General features: G+C 33.1%; 4 protein-coding genes across 4 annotated transcripts; all 4 read right to left on the bottom strand.

Moving 5' to 3' along the window:
* Positions 1-380: 380 nt before the first annotated feature.
* Positions 381-7242, bottom strand: LOC105761601 (DNA repair protein recA homolog 2, mitochondrial). The gene is made up of 8 exons (XM_012579453.2): positions 7041-7242; positions 6592-6652; positions 5135-5352; positions 4629-4716; positions 3440-3612; positions 2041-2187; positions 1772-1906; positions 381-1117 (listed from the first exon to the last, which is right to left on the bottom strand). Exons 1-8 carry the CDS (start codon positions 7104-7106, stop codon positions 830-832), a joined length of 1176 nt encoding a protein of 391 aa, XP_012434907.1. The 5' UTR covers positions 7107-7242; the 3' UTR covers positions 381-829.
* Positions 7243-9025: 1783 nt separating this feature from the next.
* LOC105761603 (eukaryotic translation initiation factor 3 subunit E) lies at positions 9026-12271 on the bottom strand. Its single transcript, XM_012579455.2, has 7 exons — positions 11860-12271; positions 11348-11575; positions 11132-11253; positions 10380-10599; positions 10087-10229; positions 9413-9550; positions 9026-9296 (listed from the first exon to the last, which is right to left on the bottom strand). Exons 1-7 carry the CDS (start codon positions 12220-12222, stop codon positions 9197-9199), a joined length of 1314 nt encoding a protein of 437 aa, XP_012434909.1. The 5' UTR covers positions 12223-12271; the 3' UTR covers positions 9026-9196.
* A 1497-nt stretch (positions 12272-13768) lies between these two features.
* On the bottom strand, positions 13769-17096 carry LOC105761602 (eukaryotic translation initiation factor 3 subunit E). Its single transcript, XM_012579454.2, has 7 exons — positions 16661-17096; positions 16150-16377; positions 15934-16055; positions 15196-15415; positions 14901-15043; positions 14162-14299; positions 13769-14045 (listed from the first exon to the last, which is right to left on the bottom strand). The coding sequence occupies exons 1-7, from the start codon at positions 17021-17023 to the stop codon at positions 13946-13948; spliced, it is 1314 nt and encodes a 437-aa protein (XP_012434908.1). The 5' UTR covers positions 17024-17096; the 3' UTR covers positions 13769-13945.
* Positions 17097-19948: 2852 nt separating this feature from the next.
* LOC128034554 (uncharacterized) lies at positions 19949-20925 on the bottom strand. Its single transcript, XM_052623061.1, has 2 exons — positions 20261-20925; positions 19949-20114 (listed from the first exon to the last, which is right to left on the bottom strand). The coding sequence occupies exons 1-2, from the start codon at positions 20901-20903 to the stop codon at positions 20053-20055; spliced, it is 705 nt and encodes a 234-aa protein (XP_052479021.1). The 5' UTR covers positions 20904-20925; the 3' UTR covers positions 19949-20052.
* Positions 20926-23648: the final 2723 nt, after the last annotated feature.

Raw genomic sequence — 23648 nt, 5'->3', positions numbered from 1 at the left:
TCTTGGCAATAACAATGATGTTATGTCGTAACTTGGATCATTGATTATAAGTTGTCTTAAAGCGTTTTAAGGTTCACTAAGATAAGGTTCACTAGTTGGTAAGCAACTATGCATGGTTGCCTATGATGTTGGCTCTATTGAAAGACACATATCAAACTCTCTTTTAAGTACATCGTGAAGTTCGCAAAATCTGCTACTTCCAGTATTACATTAACCAATCTCCTCCAACATTAATTAGAAAATAGTCACAACTCTATGCAAATCCATCCAATTGAAAAGATAACAGGAATCAAAGTTTCAATCTCACAGCTCTCATGAGAATCAAGTTCCCAATATTTGTAGGAAAGAAATTCTCAAAATTCCCAACATTTTCAAGAAAGTGAAGATTTTTCTAAATAGACATTAGATTTTCACCAACTAAAATTTTCCCAGTTGCATGTGCTTTCTATCATACCAAACAGTCATGCCGTCCATCAAAGCTCATTGTTTCCAATTACAAATCATGATAACACTCTACCCCCTAAGAAAGATACATGAATGGTGTAATTCTACACTAGAATTCATTCTACACTAGAATTCATTCTACACTAGAATTCATTTTTCGCCTATTATTTTACACTTGAAAACACTGCAAATTGAAGCAAAACTCACCTCGGTTGCAATGAAATGCCCCGCATTACTGCCATTTCCTTTCTTGTTATAGTCACATGATTAGCTTGACCTATAGATTATTACCATTGATGTGGTCTAAAGACCATTTTGAACCTTCGGTTTGAATTCAAATGAGTTCGGTTACGATGCCTTAGTCAGCTAAGGGTGTCTATCACAATCACATTTTCCTCTGGAATAGTATAGTTCTTAAATCCATGGCTATATTTTCAAGAACACCATCTTTTTCAGCCAAGTATCGTTCAGCTTCTTGTTTACCGCTAAAAATCCTACCTTCAATGTAGTAGTTGCTTCCTTCTTTGTTGATGATTCCATACTCGCATGCCAACTCCAAGACTTCGGATTCACGGCAAAACCCTCTGCCGAATTGTATCCCGAGCTCGGCTTTCTGCATTACAGGTGCCAGCTTGTTTTTCACCACTTGCACACAAACACCTAAGCCAGTTACCTAATAAGGATAGATGGTGGAAATGAGATTAACGCATGCCAACAATATCTGCAGAGAACTCAAAGTCACAAAGATAGCTAAATGCAAGGTTTTCAAAACCAGACCAGTAATCGAACCAGTCAGGCCACCATTTCCTGATCCAATCATTTGACTGGTTTGTCCAATTCAATTGAATAAATTATTTAAAAAAATCATAATTTAAAAAAAAAGAAGGGAGAAAAAATGGTCCAACTGGTCTGATCACCAGTCCAACCAGTTTTTTAGCTCGGTTCATACCGATCCACGTGTCAAGTAGTCTAATCCCTTATTCTAGACCGGTTCCCTATCAGACCAGCCGGTCCCATTTTGAAAACAGTGGCTAAATGTAAAATTCAAGCAGAATACGAAATTAATATACCATCCATGGATTTTAAGTTATTTACTCTTAGCATTATCATATAGCTTCCCTCTAAGTCAATGAAAAACTAGCCAACCATACAATAAAGAGTACACATTCATTTTAAAAAATACATACGGATAATATCTTACACTTCTAAGAAAACAAGCATAGTGGAGCAATATACCATTTCATAACGAATAAATTTTGAAAATATTTTCCTTATGATATGTCTTATCATCAATTGAATATCATAAATCACACTAGCAGATTTATACCTTATCCTCATTCTTCAGCAATCCAGTTCTTATCATCCTCAACCGTATTGCGGAATAAAATTTAAGGGCATTTCCTCCACAAGTGATCTCATCCATATGCCCAAAAGCTTGACCTTGTTTTGAATTATATCTGACCTGAATGTAAATGATAAGAATTATATGTACTACAAGACATAGCTTACTACTTAAATCTGCGGTGTATATGTGTATGCGAATTTGTTTTATGCATGTGCATGTGTAAACCAGAGAGAGCTTGACAAGGTGTCAACCTGATTAAGAAATAAAATAAGAGTATTAGAACGGCATAAAGAAGAAGAAATTTTTCGAAGTGCTTGAGTCATTATTCGCGCTTGTACATCACGCTTATTGTCACCAATTGAACCATCAATTTCACACTGAGGGACAAGGGCAGCAACCTGCGAATACCAAGCATCGAGAATTTAGTGTCCAAATTGAGAAGAGAAACAATAGAGATATCAAAGACTTCAAAGCAGCAAACTGGCAGAGGTCAACCTACATAATATATATATGCCACTATAAAATAGCCAAACCATGCACCGGAACAGACCCATTTGTGCAATTATGAATGTTAATCATAATTAATATGTAAGAGGATTCACATATGAACTGTGGCACTACAACATTAGCATATGCATTAAAGCTACTCTTAGTTTACAAGCCAAGCACTCAAAATAAAACAAATTAGAAGCTTTACAAGGTCAATGACAATTATAATTTTGGGAATGTAGAAAAATTATCATTACATGGCCAATTCCTTGATCTCTGATCTTCCTGATAGCTCAGACTCTGAGGTAAAGACCTTTTAAAGAACCGTGCACTGCATTATTCTTACCAAAATAGTGTAAGCACGATTTAAAATATTTATGCTGGGTACAAACTAAGAATTGAATCTATCATATGCTTGCTGATATTTCTCAGCATACTATCCAAAACTGGCATTTATGGTTAGCATTAAAATCTAACACAAGCAATAGTCAAAGACCTAGAATCTCTTTTTTTTTAACACTTTGTAATCAAGGTACACATTTATAAAGGACTTGAGAAGGCCCTCAAGCTACGGCAGTTAAGCATAGAAGGCTCTATACCCAATTTACTTTAAAAACAGGGTTCAATTGCATAGAATCCTTGACATATTTTTCGAAGCAAGATGGGATTGCCACCTTGGTTGCATGATTTTAATGCAAGTCCATAAAGTTCAGGATATCACATATAATCTAATACTGTATTTCTCAACAATGCAGTGATGACAGTATTAAAACAAGTTTTACTCTTTGGAAGGACTGTATTGTATATATGTTAAATAGATGAGGTGGCCTATCACAATATGACTATCAAGATAAAAGCATGTCCTCTTCGTTATTGCTCTTTGGCCTACATAACTCATTCATTGAGGATAGTTAGTAACACTTTTGAAAAAAGGCATAACAAGCAATTGACACTGAACGCCTCCAGCAAGTACAAACTACAGACCAGAAGGCAAAATACAAATGAAGATCCTGAATGCAGAATGAGCAGTTTTTTGTAAGAGAAGAACGATGACAATGAAATCATCAGGTATCCAACAAAATGGAAAGTTAAAATCAATAGCATGTAGTTTATGGAATAGACAATAGTGTGGGTAACTTAAAAAAAGGAACAAATACTTACACTATCAACCACAATCACATCTACAGATCCACTTTTGGTCAGTGTGTCAACAGCACAAAGCAAATTCTCAGCACAATCAGGAAGTGAAATAAGAAGATTTTGTGTGTTTACACCTATTGCTTCTGCAAGTGAAGGGTCCATAGCATTCTCCACATCAAAATATGCACAATACCCTGTCAGAAAGAATCATTCAATGAGACAAAAATGAAACTAGAACTAAAGAAACCAATATGGAACTATAATAACACGAGTACCCTCCTCTTGATAAGGTGAAAAAAGGAAGCTGATAACATGTCAGTATAGTTTCTAAGTCTTCATGCTAGGAATATAACTAGGATATTTAAAGCATGTTTCACTAGGATTCAAAGTAAAAGACACTAAAGTATAACCCTGATATACAGGGAAATCCTAGCATCAACTTCCTAACTATGTTTCCTACTAAATTCTGCTAAAATGTAAGGCAGATGCTAGAAATGAATGAGGATCCACAAGATGTTTCATTTCTATGGGATTTTTGAGTTAGAAAAGATCATGCAATCTAGGGTTCAGACCAGCAGTGAGATGACAAATTCCCAATTTCAGACAAAGGAAACAAAAAGGGAGAGATAGCAGATAAAGTTACTCATCTATGTAACTTGGAATCAGGTATGAGTGTTGGATACAGGTATACATCCAACATAGGTACGTTCCAATGTATTTGGAGGATCTTTGGAGGGTCATATCTCCCTACCCATGTCCAAATATGTGCCAGGCACAGGTGTTGCAAGAAAAAAATGAAGAGTAAAAGCAACATAGTTGCACATATCCCAATGAACAATATCAATGTAACTGAAACCTGTCTTCATGTTGGCAATCAAGTATAAAGAATTTCCAGCCGGTTTATTGATCAGCACCGATTTAAGCCAGAAAAGAAAAATCCAAGACCTCTGAAACTGAATTACCAGTTGTAACTTTACAACGAGTTGAAAAGATTATGGCAGATTTAATTTTATATTATCCTCATATCCAGAAATAGACTATATATGTTATATCTACTCTTGTTCAGTCCGTTTATATGTCGACACATAAACCGGGGCTAGTTAGTTACAGAGCAGTTTCTTGCTCCCCTAATTAGGCAAAAGAAGTGCAACTATACTACAATATTCAAGTGATTCCACCACCATAGTATGGGAGGAAAAGTTAACCCCACCTCCACGCTTCTGAGCTTCTTTGATTATATGAAGTGCTAATGTTGTCTTGCCTGATGCTTCTCGCCCATAAATTTCAACCATTCTGCCCTGAATAACGCACAATAAAGATCACAGTGATATCATGATGAAATTTTTAGCAAGGAAAGGGACATTCTAGGGTATATAATCATTGCTTCGGTCGAACCTATGTTAATTAAAAGTTTTGGTTGAGTGGTTGCTGACAGTCTCAGCTATCAGCCTTAAGTTCTTGTGTAATCAAACCGACATATGAAAGTAAAATAATTCATAAACAAACACTGAGACAACCGGAAGCATATGGGTTGGAATTGCCAAAGAAAGGAGGATACAACTATACGTCACAAATCAGTTAACAACATGATGTATCAGATATCAGTTAACAACTCCGTGTATATGCTTGACCAAGAAGTGGCATGTAAAAGGAAAGAAGCAGTTTCATTACAAAAGAAATTTGCTAACAGGAAAATAAGCATTGTCAGCTTTTCACCTTTGGTAATCCTCCAATCCCAAGTGCTAGATCAAGTTTTAATGAGCCCGTAGATATCACAGGAGTATGCCGTGATCTGAAAAAACGCTGGAAGGACAACATAGACTCTCTGCCAAAATCCCCAGCAAGTTGTGAGAGAGCCTCACGCAGAGCCCCATCCTTCTTTATTTCTTTGTTATCATCATGAAATTCATCAAATTGGTACTCTGAGACATCACCTGAAAGATTTAAAACATTAAAATTTGGCAATGGGATTGAATTACTCTCATTTGAATCACAAGATGTAAGACTTTGCACAAGGCTCTAACTTATACAAAATACAAATATCAGGCACGGCCAAATCATAGCCTAATGCTAATGCTTGAGTTGATCTTTTAACATTATCACATTATTTCAATAAAGAAATATAAGAAAATGAATGAATAATTTTGAATGAAGTAGTTAATATATGATTTCTTCCAAACAAGAGTAAATCAATCTAGTTACTTCTGAAATTTATTCTGTGCTTTGATACTTACTTAAAAAGTCGAACTTGACTTATAGTCCAAGTTGCACAAACTACTACCCAAAGTTAAAACCCTTACCAAATTATCAAATAAGCTTAAAAAACCCATAAATCCTTCTTTTAATGCTGCTTGATCTCCATTCATTTTTCTTCTTTCCTTTCTCACTCTAGCAGGTTTTCTAGTTTGTGAATCCATACATAAATCTTTAGCTGAAACAGTTTCTTACAGCATCTCTGTCCTTTTTTTCTTCTTTCGTTTTTCCATCACATTCTCTTAATTTTGAAGCCATATATTTTCTTTTTCCATTTAGATACTCTCTCTCATCTTTCTTTCATTTATTTCCTAATCCTTGAGAAACCCAGAAAAATTGTTTATTTGACTCCATTAATCACCAGATTTCCCATAGTTATAACAAGCCTGTAACACTTTTTCTTCTTTTCCCCTTCATCATGCAATCTCTGGTGACAGCAGCTATTGGAATGTTCAAGCTAACCCCTAGATGTCACTTTTCCCAAGAATCCCACTTTCTGAACCTACTTTATCATCCAGCTATATACATGTACTATCCTTCAATAATGAGCGGTTTTGTTTATTTTCTTAAATGAAGGCATGGGATCAGTCCACCAGAACCATATGACACCTCTGATTACCCATGACATATCTATTTTGTACCCAAAACTGCACCGGAGGAAAAGAGAGCAAAAAAAAGGGAGTACTTACAAAGTAAAAACAACAATAGAACTGGACAGAAGCATAATCATAATCAGAGACCAGCAACAGAAAATTTAAACAATAACTTTCAAGCATATAAAAATGGTTAAACATTATTCACATAACTACGAATATCTAAAACATCCAAAATACATTTATGAGTGCATCAAAGTTTCGATGTTAAGTTGATAAATAGATGGAAAAATGAAAGAAACAAGTAGAGAATGGAAGAGAAGCTACCTACAGAAGAAAGATGGCGTGTGGAAGCCCCAACAAAAGTGATTGCATCTCTTCGTGTAAACTGGGAAAAGAGACAAATCAACAATGTCAGAAGAAAACAAAGATACCTGACGGTCCATGTATACAATAAATCACTAGAAAAAAAGACAAAAAACAATACTAGTTTAGAGAAAATCAGGATTAGATGATTAAATTATAGATTACAGAAGATAAATCATTGAATAAGAAAGAAACAACCATGAGCATCACTTTCGAACAAAAATGACTCAATGAAGCAAGCATGTCAGAATTTTTTACGAAACCCACAATTTTTCGTAGTCGCTTTCAATCAATACGTACAAATCACTAACCATTAAACATTCTAAACAAATTTCCATTCACCAAATGGGTCATTTCTGACGAAATATATACATAAAACATAAAACTAAAAGAGAAAGATTAAGAGAAACCTTAGGGAACAAGCGAGGCGATCTTGACATAGCATTAAGAACAATAGAATTGAAAGAGATTGCCATTATTTCGCCTTCTTCAGCTAAATTTCTAGGATTTAGGGTTTTAGCAGGGTTTCTTTTTGGGTGCGAAATGAATTTGAATTTCGAGGGTTTTTTAGTGTAACGTTAACGCGCCATCTCTACAAACAAATCTCATTTGACATATAATACGCGTGCTCGAACCCACGTTTTCTTGTCATAATAAGAACATATATACCAATCGAGTTAATATTTAATCGACAAATATAATAGATAATTAAATTTAGCAAATTTGTTCAACTCAAATTTAATCATTTTTCTCAATTGATATAAACACTTGATTTAAAGATTATATATTTAAAAATATAATTATAAAAATAAACAAAAATTGAATATATTAAAAATTAAAGGGTAAATTATATCATTTATTATTAAATTATGGGTAAGTTTTTGTTTTTGACATTTAACTAAAAAAATTATAATTTGGTTATTAAATTATTTGAAAGTTTTCATTCAAGTTACTAAACTATTCTAAAGTTTTTATTTTAATCATTGGGCTGTTAAGTTTCTTTTTAATTCTGCCAGTGAGCTCCAAGCGACGATTCAATAGTCAATATGGTGGATCAGTACCCATCAACGAGTAGAGGAACATACCTTAGATCCAAATCAACCTGATGATCAATGACAGAGATTGGAGAAAAAAGTTGTTTAATTTTTGGTTCACAGATTCATGGCATCCAAAACAGTTTCATGGAAAAAAATTAAACAGTAGAATAGAAGGGGAAAGAGACTTTTCGATTAATGTAGGTATTGCAAACAAAGAGCCATATAGCTTCAATTTTAGCAACCTAGTGACTTAAATAAAATTTTTTAAATAATTCACTGACTTACTCATAATTTTAGCTTATCCACAATTAAATTATCATCTTATATGAACCGTTCAAGTAAAGAGGAAAAAAAAAAGAAAAAATCAACCGAAACACATCTAAATTTTATCAAAAATAAAACTTAAATTATTTAAGACTAAAAAAATCCAATACAACTGTGGAGTATCTCTTTCATTTTCTGTCGAAGTGAGGAAGAGATATCAACCCAACGAAGCGACCACTGACAACACGATGAAGGGCGTCCTGACAAGACAGTAGCCACGTTAAATAAATGAATATATATATATATATAATAATCAAATCGCACCATCTCTGTAATAAGTAAAGCCTCTTTTTCTCTTGAAGTTGTCGGAATTATTCGTAATAAGATATTGACTACAATTGAAAAGGTCTTATCAATAGAATTTCCATTTATCTACGATCTAGGCATAGGTTGTTATGCAATTTTCTTGATTTTCTTCTTCCAGTCAAATTCTGATTATTTGTTCCATTCGAACTCTGATTAATATAAATTATTTTAATATTATTTTACGTTTACAAATTGAGAGTTCTTATTTCGAATTTCAATATTCAAGATTATCTCCTTTTACTATCTGCTTTTTGTCGTTATAGTAAAATTACCTTTCTCCGTAGTCTTTCATTCTCTCCAAAGAGGGTTTTTCACATAAAATATTTGTATTTAATATTTTCAATTTCCTTATCGTTTTACTTGTTCGATGCTTTAATCGAATTTATCCCCAACAAATTACTGAAAAATTTAAAGTAAAAAAAAAAACTAAAATTGGTGAAATTCATATATGAATGGATCTATTCATCAATGACATGCTTACTGCTTTGATTTTGATTTTAGTTCCCTAAAATCTCAAAGGAAGAGGCTAAAATGAATTTTTTAAAAAATAATTTTTTAAATTCCTAGAATTTAAGTTAAAATAACGAATTTCATAAACATCAAAGACTAGATTTATTGAATTTTTATATTTAAAATAAAATTAATAAAATATTTCAATATTAAAAACTAAATTTATTATTAGATAAAAAAACTCAAATCAATTTATTTTCAATCTAATAAGACTAAAATAATAAATTTTAAAATATTCAATTAATAATTGAGTGACCAGATAATGATTTATCAGTCTTGTACCTACTCAAAAACTAAAATCACTGTTAAACTTGTCTGAAAGAAATAAACAATCAGAAAATAGCTCAAAATTGCATATAAATTCAAAACAGCTTCCTCGTCCGTCCAACTTAACGTGCAGGCTGCGCTTGTGCATGTTCGAGAAGCTGGCCGACTAGCTTGTAGGTCCGCCCTTGAAGGGCCTTAGTGTGGTCGATCAGCTGCTCGTAACTGGAGAAATCCAGTATCGAAATTGGAAGTCATTAAGAGAAGAGGAACAAACAAATGTAGATATGGAAGGAACATACTATGAAAGATGCAAAATATTAAGAACGTGGAAATCTTACACATTCGGTCGATTAGGTTCCATAATAACGGTTCCAGTCTTTGAATCAATCTTTGCATCAAGTTTTGAGTTTCGGATGAGATTCACAACCCATCTCTCACCCTCCTCGTAATTTAAATTCAGTTTCTCAAAAAGCACCCTTGAAACACATAGAACATCCATTCAATGTTGGATCAAAAGCTAAGACAAGCAACTAAAAACACTAATCTCATAAGTAAAAGCATATCTTGAAAGAGTTAAGAAGACCAATGGGAAGTAAATCACTATAATAAGAGATACTCGAGCCTATGTTCCTCGGATTTGGGTGAGTTTCAAATACCGGTATGTTTAATTGTTTTCTAAGTTTTTCCATGCATTGATAATAGCAAACCAAAGGTTTATGTTGTGATGTTTTGTGATCTGCGCATGTGCCTGCTGTGCAGATGAAAACATGCATTACATCTGTTTTGATTTAATATTTTGTACAAAATTTCATCAATCCTTAACATGCAATTAGCCATAAAAAAATCATAACTCAGTGCAATGTTATGGGAAACCCAGCATGCAAAGCAGACTTTGAGCCTATTGGCAATTTAACATTCAAATGGATGTCCTTCCGTGTCATTTACTCATAAGAAGAAGTCAATTATCCACATAAGAAGCTAATTATATAAGTTTGACAAAGCAGAAACTTACCCCATATCAATGCGCTGATGAATTCTGCAGTATGTCTCGAAGATAAATAGACGAGCATTCTCAAGAAACTCATCTTTTAATGGGACAGTATTAAAGTTGCCCTCTTCAACTCTTTTTCCAAGGAAAGGATCATTCAGTATCACCTACAACAAAGACGGGAAAATAAGGGTGTAAAGATAGATCCTACAATTCTGATATCAAACATAATGCTAAAGGCAACCAAAAAAGATGGCAAAACTTCAAGCTAAAACATTGCACAAATTTATGGTATAAGATAGTACAATCTAGCTTACTTCTTCGCACTCCTTCATCTTCTTCTGTGCTCCGTCAAATTCATAGTTGACATAAACACATGCCAAAAACTCCGTGATGGGATCTTTGTAAGAGCACTGATCTTGCTGGATAACCTTGATAAATTCTTTGAATTGAGGTCTTCTCCTTTTGTTGACAATAAAAGCAGTGGCTAAGTACCTTAGAAGATGGGGAGCACTGGTTTGAATGGCATTTAGATACCTGGAAAGAAGCGAAATCACCTTGTAAGATGAGACAACTACACAAAGTGGGATAACAGAGAAAGGAAATATATAAACCCAGAGAAATAATGCGTTAACCAATGAAAGAAAGCAATAAAAACATCTAAATTCAAACACAATTTTATGTTTAGTTCCAACAACAATCTCCCTTATGAAACAAAATTCCAAACTAAGCAGTATGGCGAACATATCACCTACTTTAGCCTCAAAACTTTGAACAAACATTTTGCAAATTACATGGCAGGCTGTGCGTTAACTTTTCATATTAGAAAAACCATGCAAATGATAGAAGAAATCCACAAAGTTTCTAAACATGTTCCATTCCAACACAATCAAAACCGAAGCATGTGAACACAGCAGGATCTTGAAACAGAAGTAAGTCATGGCATAAAAAGACAGGAAAATGCACAAAGAACAAATAAGCACAGATGTGACTACCACACAAATGATGCAACTAACAACATCAGTAACAAGACATGGAAACCTTAAGTTTAGTTGTTAAAGTGACATACTTGTCTTGATTAAATAGGTCGATGACCTGTGTTCTTCCATTGTCATGGTTGAAAAAGATGAAGAGGCTCCAATGCATAAGCCATATTCTACTCTGAACTTGGTTCAAAGGTGATGAGAAGCTCTGCAGCAAAAAGACCAATAAATGAGTCAACGAATAATCGGAAAGCAAATTGTCAAAACAAAAACCGAATAATCAACGGGGATATAACCAAAACCTTGGAATCGATTATTTCTTTCAAACGATTAAGTTCTTCAAGAGCAATATCCCAGTTTTGCATCAGTATCTCGGCAGCAAGCTTCCCCCACAATGCACTCAAGCTCCTTTCGCTGTTAGTACATAAAGCCCGATACTGATACAGATAGTCAGCAGCACCAGAGTAGTTGCCACACTCAAATTGGAATTTTGCATACTGATATAATGCCTCTATTTGATCTGGACCAATCTGTTAAAAATATAATTTTATCCACCATTAAATTAAAAAAAAAACTTTAATTAATTCAAACCCAGGCAAAATCAAAACTTTAACAACAAAGGTCATGCTAGAATTTTAGCACAAGAAAGCCTATGCATCTATTTGGTTATTCTTTATATTTTCCTTAAAAATCACATAATGTTATGACTAATACAAATTCACACTTGAATGGGTTATTCACTTAAAATCAAGAAGGGGTTAAAATAACATAAAAATAACCTAAAATTCATCAAAAAGGGGGGGGGGGGGCAGACCTGGTAGCGGTCATTGAGCATCTGGAGATTATACTGTTTATCAGAACGCAATTCCTGAACAGCGTTAGGGTTTTGCAAGAAAGTGACGAGAGGAGCGGCGGCATCTTCCAAAGCTTTGAGACGAGCGACAACTTCGACTCTCCTCTCGACCATGTCCTGAGGGACATCATCGGTGCGGTAAAGGCTCTTATGGATATCCATAGCGTAATCGACCATGTTTGTCTTGTTCAAAAGCTCAATCTTTGCTTTCAAGATCTGTTCATCTGGGTATAGTTGTCGCTCTTGCAAGAACTCCAGCAATGGAAACACTAAGTGCCTGTCTAGGTTCGGGCCGATACGTGGGGTTAGATCGTAAGTAGCCATTGCCAGGGTTTACTCTGGTTTCTGGTTTCGTGCTTTTTGTTTGATATAAACAAATTTATACTATATATATTCCTTCTCCACTCCCTTAATTCAACTGGAGTTAAGAGTTAAAATATAGTTTTAAATTATTTTTTATTTTCGAATTAAATATAATAAGTTGTTTTTACAAAAAAAAAAATACAAACGAGTTTAAAAAAATTTTATTAATATTATTTATAATAATTACTAGATAATTGTTGGTCATGCTTAAGTAATTAAATACGATACTAATATATTTTATACTTATTTAAATTTATTTTGATCTGAAATATATGTTTAAAATTTCGTTTAAGTCACATATTGTTTGTATTCCTCCTCATCCTTCTTTGGGTACAAACAATATTATTTGGGCACGCACGATTTTAGGTTTTTTTATCCATAACGCCTTTTGGTTTTTTTTAAAAAGTTTTTGGAACCCATAGTTGAAAATTTCAAGGGCCACAAAGAGTTAAATTTTTTCTTTAACTAGCCTTCAAACAAAGACTTTGTCTAATATGGAGTGAACTAGGAGGAACTGATCATAATATCTCACGTCTTGTTTGTGGCCATGAAATAGAAGACATGCTCCATGTGCTTCAAGATTGTTCGACAACAAAGGAAGTTTGGTTATAGGTAATATCTTTTGATAGACAACAATGTTTCTTCTCTAGGTCTCTTCCGGAATGGTTGACTTTAAATCTTGTCTATCACGTCCAATTACCTAGTAAGGGGTAATTTGTCCTTGTTTATTCGGTTTGATTGCGTGGCGCATTTGGAAGAATAGGGACCTATTCATCTTTCAAGACATCACTTTGATGACTTTTGATACTATCAAAGTCTAGTTCAGTTAGGTACAACAGTTTGAGTTAAGTCACAAAGGCCATCAGGTGGACATACTTGTCCACTAACGAAGCAGTAGGTAGTGGTGATGGCAATGCTTCCGTTAGAGGTGTTCCACAGGACCAACATGAGAACTGGATATTGGGATTTAATCACTACTTAGGGCGATGGTCAGTTTTTAAGGCTGAGTTACGGTGAATTTTAGATGGCCTATTAGTATTGCTTAGCAAAGGATTCAGAAAGGCCGCGATTCAGTCTAAGGTGGTTAAGTTGGTTAACAAGTTCTGGTATTACAATGTTTAAAAGGATCCCGAGAATTTTATGAGCTAAAGGACAATAGAGCATTAGACACGTGCTTAGAGAACCCAATCATGCTGCTGATTATTTGACTAACATGAATTTACTCAAGCCTTCATGTCTTTGATGTTACCCCAAATGAAATTCTATAGATTATACAACCAGACAAGAAAGTTTTTGTTAATCTCGTGTTGATGTAGTTCAGTTTTTTATTTAAACACTAAAAAACAAATTTCGTTTAAGTGTACCCATATTTGTAACATATTTGTAAATGGATCATTATTATCTTTAAGAGAGATCCACTTACATATTATTATTTTAATAACACATTTAAATCCAAAGTTCTCAAATCTCAACACAACGCTATACTTTTAATAACTCGGTACAAGCATTTAAAAAATTTCTTGACATAAGTTGAAAGAGCAGAATACAATTTGGATTTAGATAATGATTTATCAGTCTTGTTCCTACTCAAAAACTAAAATCACTGTTAAATTTGTCTGAAAGAAATAAACAATCAGCAAATAGCTCAAAATTGCATATAAATTCAAGAGCTTCCTCGTCCAACTTAACGTGCAGGCTGCGCTTGTGCGGGTTCGAGAAGCTGGCCGACTAGCTTGTAGGTCCGCCCTTGAAGGGCCTTAGTGTGGTCGATTAGCTGCTCGTAACTGCAGAAATCCAGTATCGAAATTGGAAGTCATTAAGAGAAGAGGAACAAACAAATGTAGTTATGGAAGGAACATAGTATGAAAGATGCACAATACAAAGAACAAGGAGATCTTACACATTAGGTTGATTAGGCTCCATAATAACAGTTCCAGTCTCTGAATCAATCTTTGCATCAAGTTTCGAGTTTCGAATGAGATTCACAATCCACCTCTCACCCTCCTCGTAATTTAAGTTCAGTTTCTCAAAAAGCACCCTTGAAACACATACAAAATCATTTAATGTAGGATCAAAATCTAAAACAAGCAATTAAAACAACATAATCTCATAAGTAAAAGCATATCTTGAAAGAGTTAAGAAGACCAATGGGAAGTAATCACTATAATAAGAGATACTCAAGTCCATGTTACTCAGATTTGGGTGAGTTTCAGATACCGGTATGTTTAATTGTTTTCTAAGTTTTTCCATGTATTGAAGGATCATATCTTCATAACCGCAAGACAAATACTTCAAGAAAAATGAACAGTCAGGAAATGCATAGATAATAGCAAACCAAAGGTTTATGTTGTGATGTTTTGTGATCTGTGCACGTGCCTCTGTGCAGATGAAAACATGCATTACATCTGTTTTGATTTAATATTTTGTACAAAATTTCATCAATCCTTAACATGCAATTAGCCAAAAAAAATTCATAACTCAGTGCAATGTTATGGGAAACCCACCATGCAAAGCAGACTGTGAGCCTATCGACAATTTAACATTCAAATGGAAGTCATTCCGTGTCATTTACTCATAAGAAGAAGTCAATTATACACATAAGAAGCTAATTATATAAGTTTGACAAAGCAGGAACTTACCCCATATCAATGCGCTGATGAATTCTGCAGTATGTCTCGAAGATAAATAAACGAGCATTCTCAAGAAACTCATCTTTTAATGGGACAGTAGAAAAGTTGCCCTCTTCAACTCTTTTTCCAAGGAAGGGATCATTCAGTATCACCTACAACAAAGACAGGAAAACTAAGGGTGTAATAGATAGAGCCTACAATTCCAATATCAAACAAAAAGCTAAAGGCAACCAAAACAGATGACAAAACTTCAAGCTAAAACATTGCACAAATTTATGGTATAAGATAGTACAATCTAACTTACTTCTTCGCACTCCTTCATCTTCTTCTGTGCTCCGTCAAATTCATAGTTGACATAAACACATGCCAAAAACTCCGTGATGGGATCTTTGTAAGAGCATTGATCTTGCTGGATAACCTTGATAAATTCTTTGAATTGAGGTCTTCTCCTTTTGTTAACAATAAAAGCAGTGGCTAAGTACCTTAGAAGATGGGGAGCACTGGTTTGAATGGCGTTTAGATACCTGGAAAGAAGTGAAATCACCTCGTAAGATGAGTCAAATACACAAAGTTGGATAATATAAACCCAGAGAAAATAATGCGTTAACCAATGAAAAAAAGCAGTAAAAACATCTAAATTCAAACACAATTTTATGTTTAGTTCCAACAACAATCTCCCTTATGAAACAAAATTCCAAAATAAGCAGTATGGCAAACATATCACCTACTTTAGCCTCAAAACTTTGAACAAACATTTTGCAAATTACATGGCAGGCTGTGCGTTAACTTTTCATATTAGAAAAACCATGCAAATGATAAAAGATATCCACAAAGTTTCTAAACATGTTCCATTCCAACACAATCAAAACCGAAGCATGTGAACACAGCAGGATCTTGAAACAGAAGTAAGTCATGGCATAAAAAGACAGGAAAATGCACAAAGAACAAATAAGCACAGATGTGACTACCACACAAATGATGCAACTAACAACATCAGTAACAAGACATGGAAACCTTAAGTTTAGTTGTTAAAGTGACATACTTGTCTTGATTAAATAGGTCGATGATCTGTGTTCTTCCATTGTCATGGTTGAAAAAGATGAAGAGGCTCCAATGCATAAGCCATATTCTACTCTGAACTTGGTTCAAAGGTGATGAGAAGCTCTGCAGCAAAAAGACCAATAAATGAGTCAACGAATAATCGGAAAGCAAATTGTCAAAACAAAAACCGAATAATCAACGGGGATATAACCAAAACCTTGGAATCGATTATTTCTTTCAAACGATTAAGTTCTTCAAGAGCAATATCCCAGTTTTGCATCAGTATCTCGGCAGCAAGCTTCCCCCACAATGCACTCAAGCTCCTTTCGCTGTTAGTACATAAAGCCCGATACTGATACAGATAGTCAGCAGCACCAGAGTAGTTGCCACACTCAAATTGGAATTTTGCATACTGATATAATGCCTCTATTTGATCTGGACCAATCTGTTAAAAATATAATTTTATCCACCATTAAATTAAAAAAAACTTTAATTAATTCAAACCCAGGCAAAATCAAAACTTTAACAACAAAGAGCATGCTAGAATTTTAGCACAAGAAAGCCTATGCATCTATTTGGTTATTCTTTATATTTTCCTTAAAAATCACATAATGTTATGACCAATACAAATTCACACTTGAATGGGTTATTCACTAAAAATCAAGAAGGGGTTAAAATAACATAAAAATAACCTTAAATTCATCAAAAAGGGGGGGGGGGGAACAGACCTGGTAGCGGTCATTAAGCATCTGGAGATTATACTGTTTATCAGCACGCAGTTCCTGAACAGCGTTAGGGTTTTGCAAGAAAGTGACGAGAGGAGCAGCGGCATCTTCCAAAGCTTTGAGACGAGCGACAACCTCGACTCTCCTATCGACCATGTCCTGAGGAACATCATCGGTGCGGTAAAGGCTCTTATGGATATCCATAGCGTAATCGACCATGTTTGTCTTGTTCAAAAGCTCAATCTTTGCTTTCAAGATCTGTTCATCTGGGTATAGTTGTCGCTCTTGCAAGAACTCCAGCAATGGAAACACTAAGTGCCTGTCTAGGTTCGGGCCGATACGCGGGGTTAGATCGTAAGTTGCCATTGCCGCCGACAGTGTTCTTAGGGTTTATTCTGGTTTGTGACTTTTTTGTTTGATATACCACTCTCTTAATTCAAATAGAGTTCAGAGTTAAAATGTACTTTTAAAATTATTTTTTATTTTCGAATATAAATTTAATAAGTTATCTTTACAAAAATAAAAACGCTCGATTTTTTTTATTTTTTATTTATTAAAATTTTATGTATAAGCAACTTAATTTTTTTTAATGTTTACAATGTAATGTTATATGTTACTATAGATTTAATATTTATGTGTTCTAAACTACATAATATATAAAAATAACATAATATAATATATTACAAAATTTAAAAAATAAGCTCAGCCTTGAATGTTTGAGCCTAAATTCAATCCATATTTTAAACAAGTTTAATTTTTTGTCTGAGCTCATTTTTTAAGTAGGCCTCCAAGCTTGGATAGATATTCCGACCCTTAAATAAATCTATAGCACACCATGATCCAGCAAAGTAAGCTGGAGTCGTCAATGGGTTCAAAATCATGGTATGTTGTTTTAATTTGATTTTTGATATAATAATAAGTGCAGTCGTCAATGTTTATATTTTCTATCAATTTGGATATTATTATTATTTTTAGTTAAATTTATTTTAAACTTTTAAAAAGAATTGAATTTGATCATTAACCTTTTAAAAATATTTGATTTGCTTTTTTAACGAAAATATTAATTAAAGAGTTAAAATTTTAATATTGCACCTTTGTGACAATTTATGTGTAGTTCATGTTAATTTTTTGAACTTTTATGAACTATGTATATATTTAAAGTTTTGAATTTTATTTATAATTGTTAAATTATTTATTGATGTATCATGTAAGATTAAGAATGTTATATCAGTACGAAGTGCACTTGAATTATTAAATGATGAAATTAAAAGTTTTATAATTTGATGATAAAAAATGCTAATAAATTAATAATTAATAACACAATTTACCTTAAACTTCAACTATAGTAATTTGTAGTATCATTATTTATGACAATTTTTAGTACAAGAAATTGGAAAAATATGAAATTAGACAATTAAATAATGTTCGCTCATAAATCACCATTGATATAATCACATTTTGAAGATCACAAATACCATCAAACTTCGACCCAATTGGAATCAAAATGTTTCACATCAATCCCTAATGACCCAATTTTGGTAATAAAATTAATATTTTAATGATAAATATATTTTATTATTTTAATATATTTTAATCTACGGATAAACTTGTTAGTTTGGGTATTTCATTTTCTTGTTTCTTTTCAGTTTTCATAAAATAAAATTTTCTCCTCACAAAAGAATGTCGACCGAAGCACACTATAGCAAATAATGATTTCACGAAACGTTTTCATTATCATTTCTCTTTATGATGTGTTTTGGCTTTCAACCAAAAATATTTTTATTATTCTCGTATCATAAATTGTTTTAAATGTGAGCTCGAACTAATTAAATTGAAATACAAAATTAGAAAAAGATTTCTCTCCTTTCGGGGTAAAATGAAAATTCTCTATTTTTAATAGAAACTGGTAGAATTATTATTTTAAAGAAATATATGTAATAGTTGAGAATAAAATTTTCCTATTTTTCAGTAGAATAACAATATCTTAAAATTGTGTTAATAGCTATACTGGTGCCACATATTTATAAGAAGAAAAGGTAAAACCATTGTTAAGTTGTAGTGATTTATTTCAAATAGAAAAAAAAAATGCTCTACTTAAAGTAGGAGAGGGATGGACGACACTCTAGTATTCCTATTAGGGTTGCTGCCCTTTTCATATTATATGAAGAATTTTGGGTCTCTTTCATATTGGGTCTAATTTGTATACTTTTTAAATTTTTTTGACCTGACACTTTGTAATGTGATCCACCCAGTTGGAATCAAAATGTTTCTGATCAATACCTATTGATCCATATTGGAATTTTGATTATAAAACATATGAATAAAATTATTCGCTTTAGTCTTTAGTTGTCTCTTTTTTTTTTCTTTTTCTTTTTATAAAACAAGTTTTTTTCTTAAAAAAAATACGGGTAGGTCGAAATACACACTTCTTAGCAACTAATGGTTCCACAAAACGTTTTCATTAGCATTTTCCTTCCATAAGTGTAATTTCATAAGTAGAGTTAAAATTTGTTATGTGTTATATATATTAAACATTTTACTATATTCTATAAGATATTTGTCATCATCATGATTTTATTTGTGGATTTTAAAAACTTCATTAATAATAAATATATTTTGATCATTTAATTTAGTATTCAATTATGTTATTTAAAATTAAAATTCAATTAATAATATATATTCAAATTTAACAAAAGTGAATAATTTTAAATTTTAAACTAAATAAATAGAGGAATTAAATTTTTTATTCAAAAATTTGAAGAGTACGAATTTGGGACATGATTAAACCTTGGAGTAGATACAGGAAGGACAATTAAACACTGTATTTGTGTTATAACGAAATACTATTAGCTTCAAATTAGAATAGGAAAAGTGGAAAACCCGATTTCAAAAGCAGTGCTTGCACTTTATATAATAAGCAGTTACCTAATGGAAGTGTTTTATCAGTATAGTAGCCCATCCGAAAATACAGAGCCACAAACTAATCAGTCAACTTCGTTTATCTCTTTATTTATTTGTAATTTAGTGGCATATCTTGTGACTGCTAACTACAAATACAATTCAAGCAGCCAAGAAAAATAAATATTGGGTCCTCTAAACTAAATGCCTTTGTTGAGTTGATAATGGAAGCTAAAGTAGGCTAAATGCATTGAGATATTTTGGGTTCCAAACAATACTGACTGCCAAAAAGATAAAAAAATTCTACCTGCAATCTAAAATTAATGCCTGATATTCAGCTTTGTAAACCAAATGGTGCATGAATCCCCATTATGGATAATAAAGCAGGCTAGGAATAAAATAGTAGAAAAAAGTCTCCTGTTAACAGAGATCAACTTGTATGAAAACACCTCACCTCTTGGCTTTTCATTTTGAAATCATCATCTCACTTCAATTATTCAAGGAACATGATCCTCACTATGTCCACCATTTTTGTCCGTCTCTTCAGACACCTCACATTCTGTAATAACAAGGAGTCACATATAACAAGATCAGACTTGCATTTATACTTCTGCATATAAATTCAACATCAGATGGATTTACAATAAGCTTACAAGGTTGCAGTTAACATGTATATATATTTCTACGAATTTCAGTACTCTGTACCTTCTTTGTTTAACTGCTCAATGGTAGCATTAAGGTCCCAACATCTTCTAACATCCCGTCTTGTTTGTACCTCTTGTAGCTTTGGCGTGCTTAAAGCTCCGTTGCAAAAATTCTCCATTGCGGGACATTTGCTCACGTATAGTTCATCCAATGATGGGAACTTCAAAGTGTAATTACCTGAACAAAAACGTTTGAGGTTTTGTAAATCATAAAGCTCCAAACATTTCAACTCCTTGAAAATAATCTCATGATATGTTGCTTCATCTCCATCACTTGCAATTACTTCTCCCATCATTTCACATCCATCTATCTTCAGTGTAACAAGCTGCTCCAAACATTGGGCATTCGAAGATGTAATCAGCTCTGCCATCTCTTTGCAGTACCAAACCTCCAAAGTTGTAAGATTTCGCAAAGATGAGGAAGCACGTGCTATATTGATTAAGTTGCCACACTTGTAAACTTCAAGAGTTTCAAGATTAGCACAAATGTGATGGAGGGGAGAGCCTTGCTTCCATAGATGTGTCATCTTATCAACACCTTTCAATGTTAACTGGTTAATTCTTGGGAGCAACATTGTCACGTCTCTCTCCTCACCAACATCACCTTCGTAAGGAGACAACTCTTTAAAATTGCAATCAACCATCTCAATCTTTTCCAAATTGGAAAATCTTTGTGGGAAATGGAATTAAAAAACTGTTGAATCATTGAGGTATTTAGTGATTTCAAGAACTTTAATATGAGAAAATAAGTCAATCGTAAACTGGCCACCGGTGATCATTGAAATGTCTTCAGTAGTAAGTGAAATGTGTTCCAGTTGAGGGATTATCTGAGAAGTCAACAACCAAAAATGATGATATATTAGACTGGTTTTTGAATTGCAGAGGAATAGGACGGTCTAACACAAACATGAGCCAATAAAAGAACCAATGAATTAAAAAACGGGCATTGATTAATTCTGCACTTTTCTATGCTTGATTTTGTTGTTTACTATTATTAAAAGAAAAAAAAAGGCCACAAGATAATATTATTATGATTAAAAACAAACAAATAGCTAAAAGAATGTACTAACTTTTTACGTGTTAGGTTTGAATCTTTGGAAATCAAAAGAGAAAGAAAATAGTAGATTGATCCTCTGGTTTTAACAATTCCTTGTGTACCAGAAAAATAGATTCCAATGCCGTATTCAGAATCTTATAGGATAAGGACTTTATAATAAAAAGCGAAATATACAAGGATCAATGGTAAAATAACCCTTTTAGTTTTATAGACCGATATTTGTGTTTCTAGCCGTGTATGTAGTTGGGGTGTCCAAATAAAATGCTTGTTGATTAAATTATAAAGTAATACCTTATGAAGATAGGATAAATTCTGAAGTTAGTGAGAATTTTTTTAATAAATGAAAATTAAATGCATTTGGTTGAGACGTAGTAAACGTTTCAAGTAAGTCACATGAACCTTCTTTAAATGAAATTATTTGTAAAGAAAGGGCGACGAAACGTACCTTTCCAATGAGTAACAGTTCAGACACTACATGTCCAAACTTTTTAATCTTCGTAGACCAATATGTCCTCATCCTTTTTAACATAGGACACGTTATGTTGTGCATTAATCCTGTGTAGAAACATACGAGATTTGGTAAAGCCCAAAGTACAAGAAAGGATAATTGATTAAATTCAAACAAAATTTCATATGTTTGTCTAATCCTTCACTTTTTGGTCGCATCAAAACGACATCGTTTTGGGGCTTTTGAGACATGCCCCAAACGACGTCATATGGTGACTCTTATATATGCCAAAAATTTCCCAAAAAAATTATTTTAGAATTAGTTTAAAAAAAATTGAAAACCCTTTTTTCTCTCCATCCTCCTCTATGTTCGGCCATTGAGCCGCCGTGGGCCATCGTGGCCACCGGTCATCGGCGACGGCGACTGTCACCTTCGGTGGCCGGAGTCCAAAAAAACCCTTTTTTCAGCCCTTTTCAACCTTAGAACCCGAATCTAAAGGCAAATGCCTTAAAAGAATAAAAAAACGAAGAAGATTTCGGCGGCTTTTGTTTCCCCTTTTATTGAAGCCCAAGTGAAATCCTAATGGGTTCGGCGGCTTTCGGGATCGAGGGAGACCCTCGACGGCGGCGCGAGACGAAGCCAAGTAAAAGGTTTTATATTTATTTATTGTTTTCGACTCTAAAGAAACAAAGTAAATCACCTTTCTTTTTGCTTAGTGTTTGTATTCGATTTTTATTTTGATCTTCTCTGTAAAAACACATGTGGTTTTCATGGCTTTTATAGCCAAATATTTATTTTTGTATTCTTTTTTGTTTTTACTGTTTCTGCCATTTCCACTGTTTTGCTTTCTGTCCTCTTTCGTTTTCTCTTTGCAAGTACCCATGGTGGCCAACGACGACGATGGGAGTCGTGCCTTGCCATTTTGGTGCAATGGTGGCAGGAGGCGCGTTAGGCCTCAGGCGGTGAGTACACCGACATGGTGGGGTGCAGCGCAAAACGGGTACTTAGGGTTTTAGGTTTTCTGAAAAAAGTTTAGGTTATGGGCTATTGGGCTTTGGGTATTAGGTTTAGCAAATAGATTTGGCTATTGGGCTTTTTTTTGTTTGGGCCAATCTATTTTGTAAATGGACTTAGACTTTTATTTTTGGTTTTTATTTTGTTTATTTATTTTTGGTTTCTGTTTGGGCCGGACGAAAATAGGCACTTACATTTATATTTTCTGTCAATTTGGATATTATTCTTTATTTTTTTTAGCTAAAATTGTTCTCAACTTTTAAAAAGAATCGAATTTAACCATTAAGCTTTTAAAATAGCCAATTTACTTTTTTTAACGGAAATATTGACTAAAGAGTTAAAAATTTTAATATTGCAACTCTCATGACAATTCACATATAGTTCATGCTAATTTTTTTTGAATTTTCACGAACTATATATATATATTTAAAGTTTTGAATTTTTATTCTTTGATTTTTTATAATTTTAAATTATTTATTGATGTGACATGTAAAATAAAAATATCATATTAGCATGAAGTGCATGTGGATTATCATGCGACTTGTCACACCTATATTGTTAAAAATTAATGTTTTAACTAGCATTTCCATTAAGAAAAAGTAATTTAATTCTTTTGAAATATTAATGGCCAAATTTAACTAAAAAAGAAAGAGTAAGGCCTAAAATGATAAAAATGTAAATGTTGATAGCTAAAATTGTCATTATATCCTTTATTATTATTATTATGGATTTCATTAAGAAAACCATTTGACTCTTTTGAAATATTAATAGTCAATTTTAACTAAAAATAAAAATAATAAAAACATGTAAACATTGAGGGCTAAAATTTTCATCATGCCTTAATATTTTTTACAGATTTGAACAAAAATA

The sequence above is a fragment of the Gossypium raimondii genome, chromosome 11 (genome assembly GCF_025698545.1).
Source record: "Gossypium raimondii isolate GPD5lz chromosome 11, ASM2569854v1, whole genome shotgun sequence".
Classification (NCBI taxonomy): domain Eukaryota; kingdom Viridiplantae; phylum Streptophyta; class Magnoliopsida; order Malvales; family Malvaceae; genus Gossypium; species Gossypium raimondii.
The sequence above is the reverse complement of the archived record's forward strand: the minus strand, read 5'-3'. Positions and strand labels throughout refer to the sequence as shown.

Bases quoted from the DNA above. Each gene is read 5' to 3' on its own strand.
- LOC105761603 (XM_012579455.2), bottom strand. From the start codon at position 12,222: ATGGCTACTTACGATCTAACCCCACGTATCGGCCCGAACCTAGACAGG. The intron at 10,600-11,131 runs GTATGTCACTTT...GCTTCTTTCCAG, and splicing joins GACCTATTTAATCAAGACAA to GTATCTAAATGCCATTCAAA. The intron at 9,551-10,086 runs GTAAGTTTCTGC...ATGTGTTTCAAG, and splicing joins CATCAGCGCATTGATATGGG to GGTGCTTTTTGAGAAACTGA.
- LOC105761601 (XM_012579453.2), bottom strand. From the start codon at position 7,106: ATGGCAATCTCTTTCAATTCTATTGTTCTTAATGCTATGTCAAGATCG. The intron at 5,353-6,591 runs GTAGCTTCTCTT...TAAATCTTTCAG, and splicing joins ACGCCATCTTTCTTCTGTAG to GTGATGTCTCAGAGTACCAA. The intron at 1,118-1,771 runs GTATAAATCTGC...TATCCTTATTAG, and splicing joins TGCTGAAGAATGAGGATAAG to GTAACTGGCTTAGGTGTTTG.
- LOC105761602 (XM_012579454.2), bottom strand. From the start codon at position 17,023: ATGGCAACTTACGATCTAACCCCGCGTATCGGCCCGAACCTAGACAGG. The intron at 16,056-16,149 runs GTTTTGGTTATA...TTTTTGCTGCAG, and splicing joins AAGAAATAATCGATTCCAAG to AGCTTCTCATCACCTTTGAA. The intron at 15,044-15,195 runs GTAAGTTAGATT...TCTTTGTTGTAG, and splicing joins AGATGAAGGAGTGCGAAGAA to GTGATACTGAATGATCCCTT.
- LOC128034554 (XM_052623061.1), bottom strand. From the start codon at position 20,903: ATGGTTGATTGCAATTTTAAAGAGTTGTCTCCTTACGAAGGTGATGTT. The intron at 20,115-20,260 runs GTACAGAGTACT...TTGTTATTACAG, and splicing joins TGAGCAGTTAAACAAAGAAG to AATGTGAGGTGTCTGAAGAG.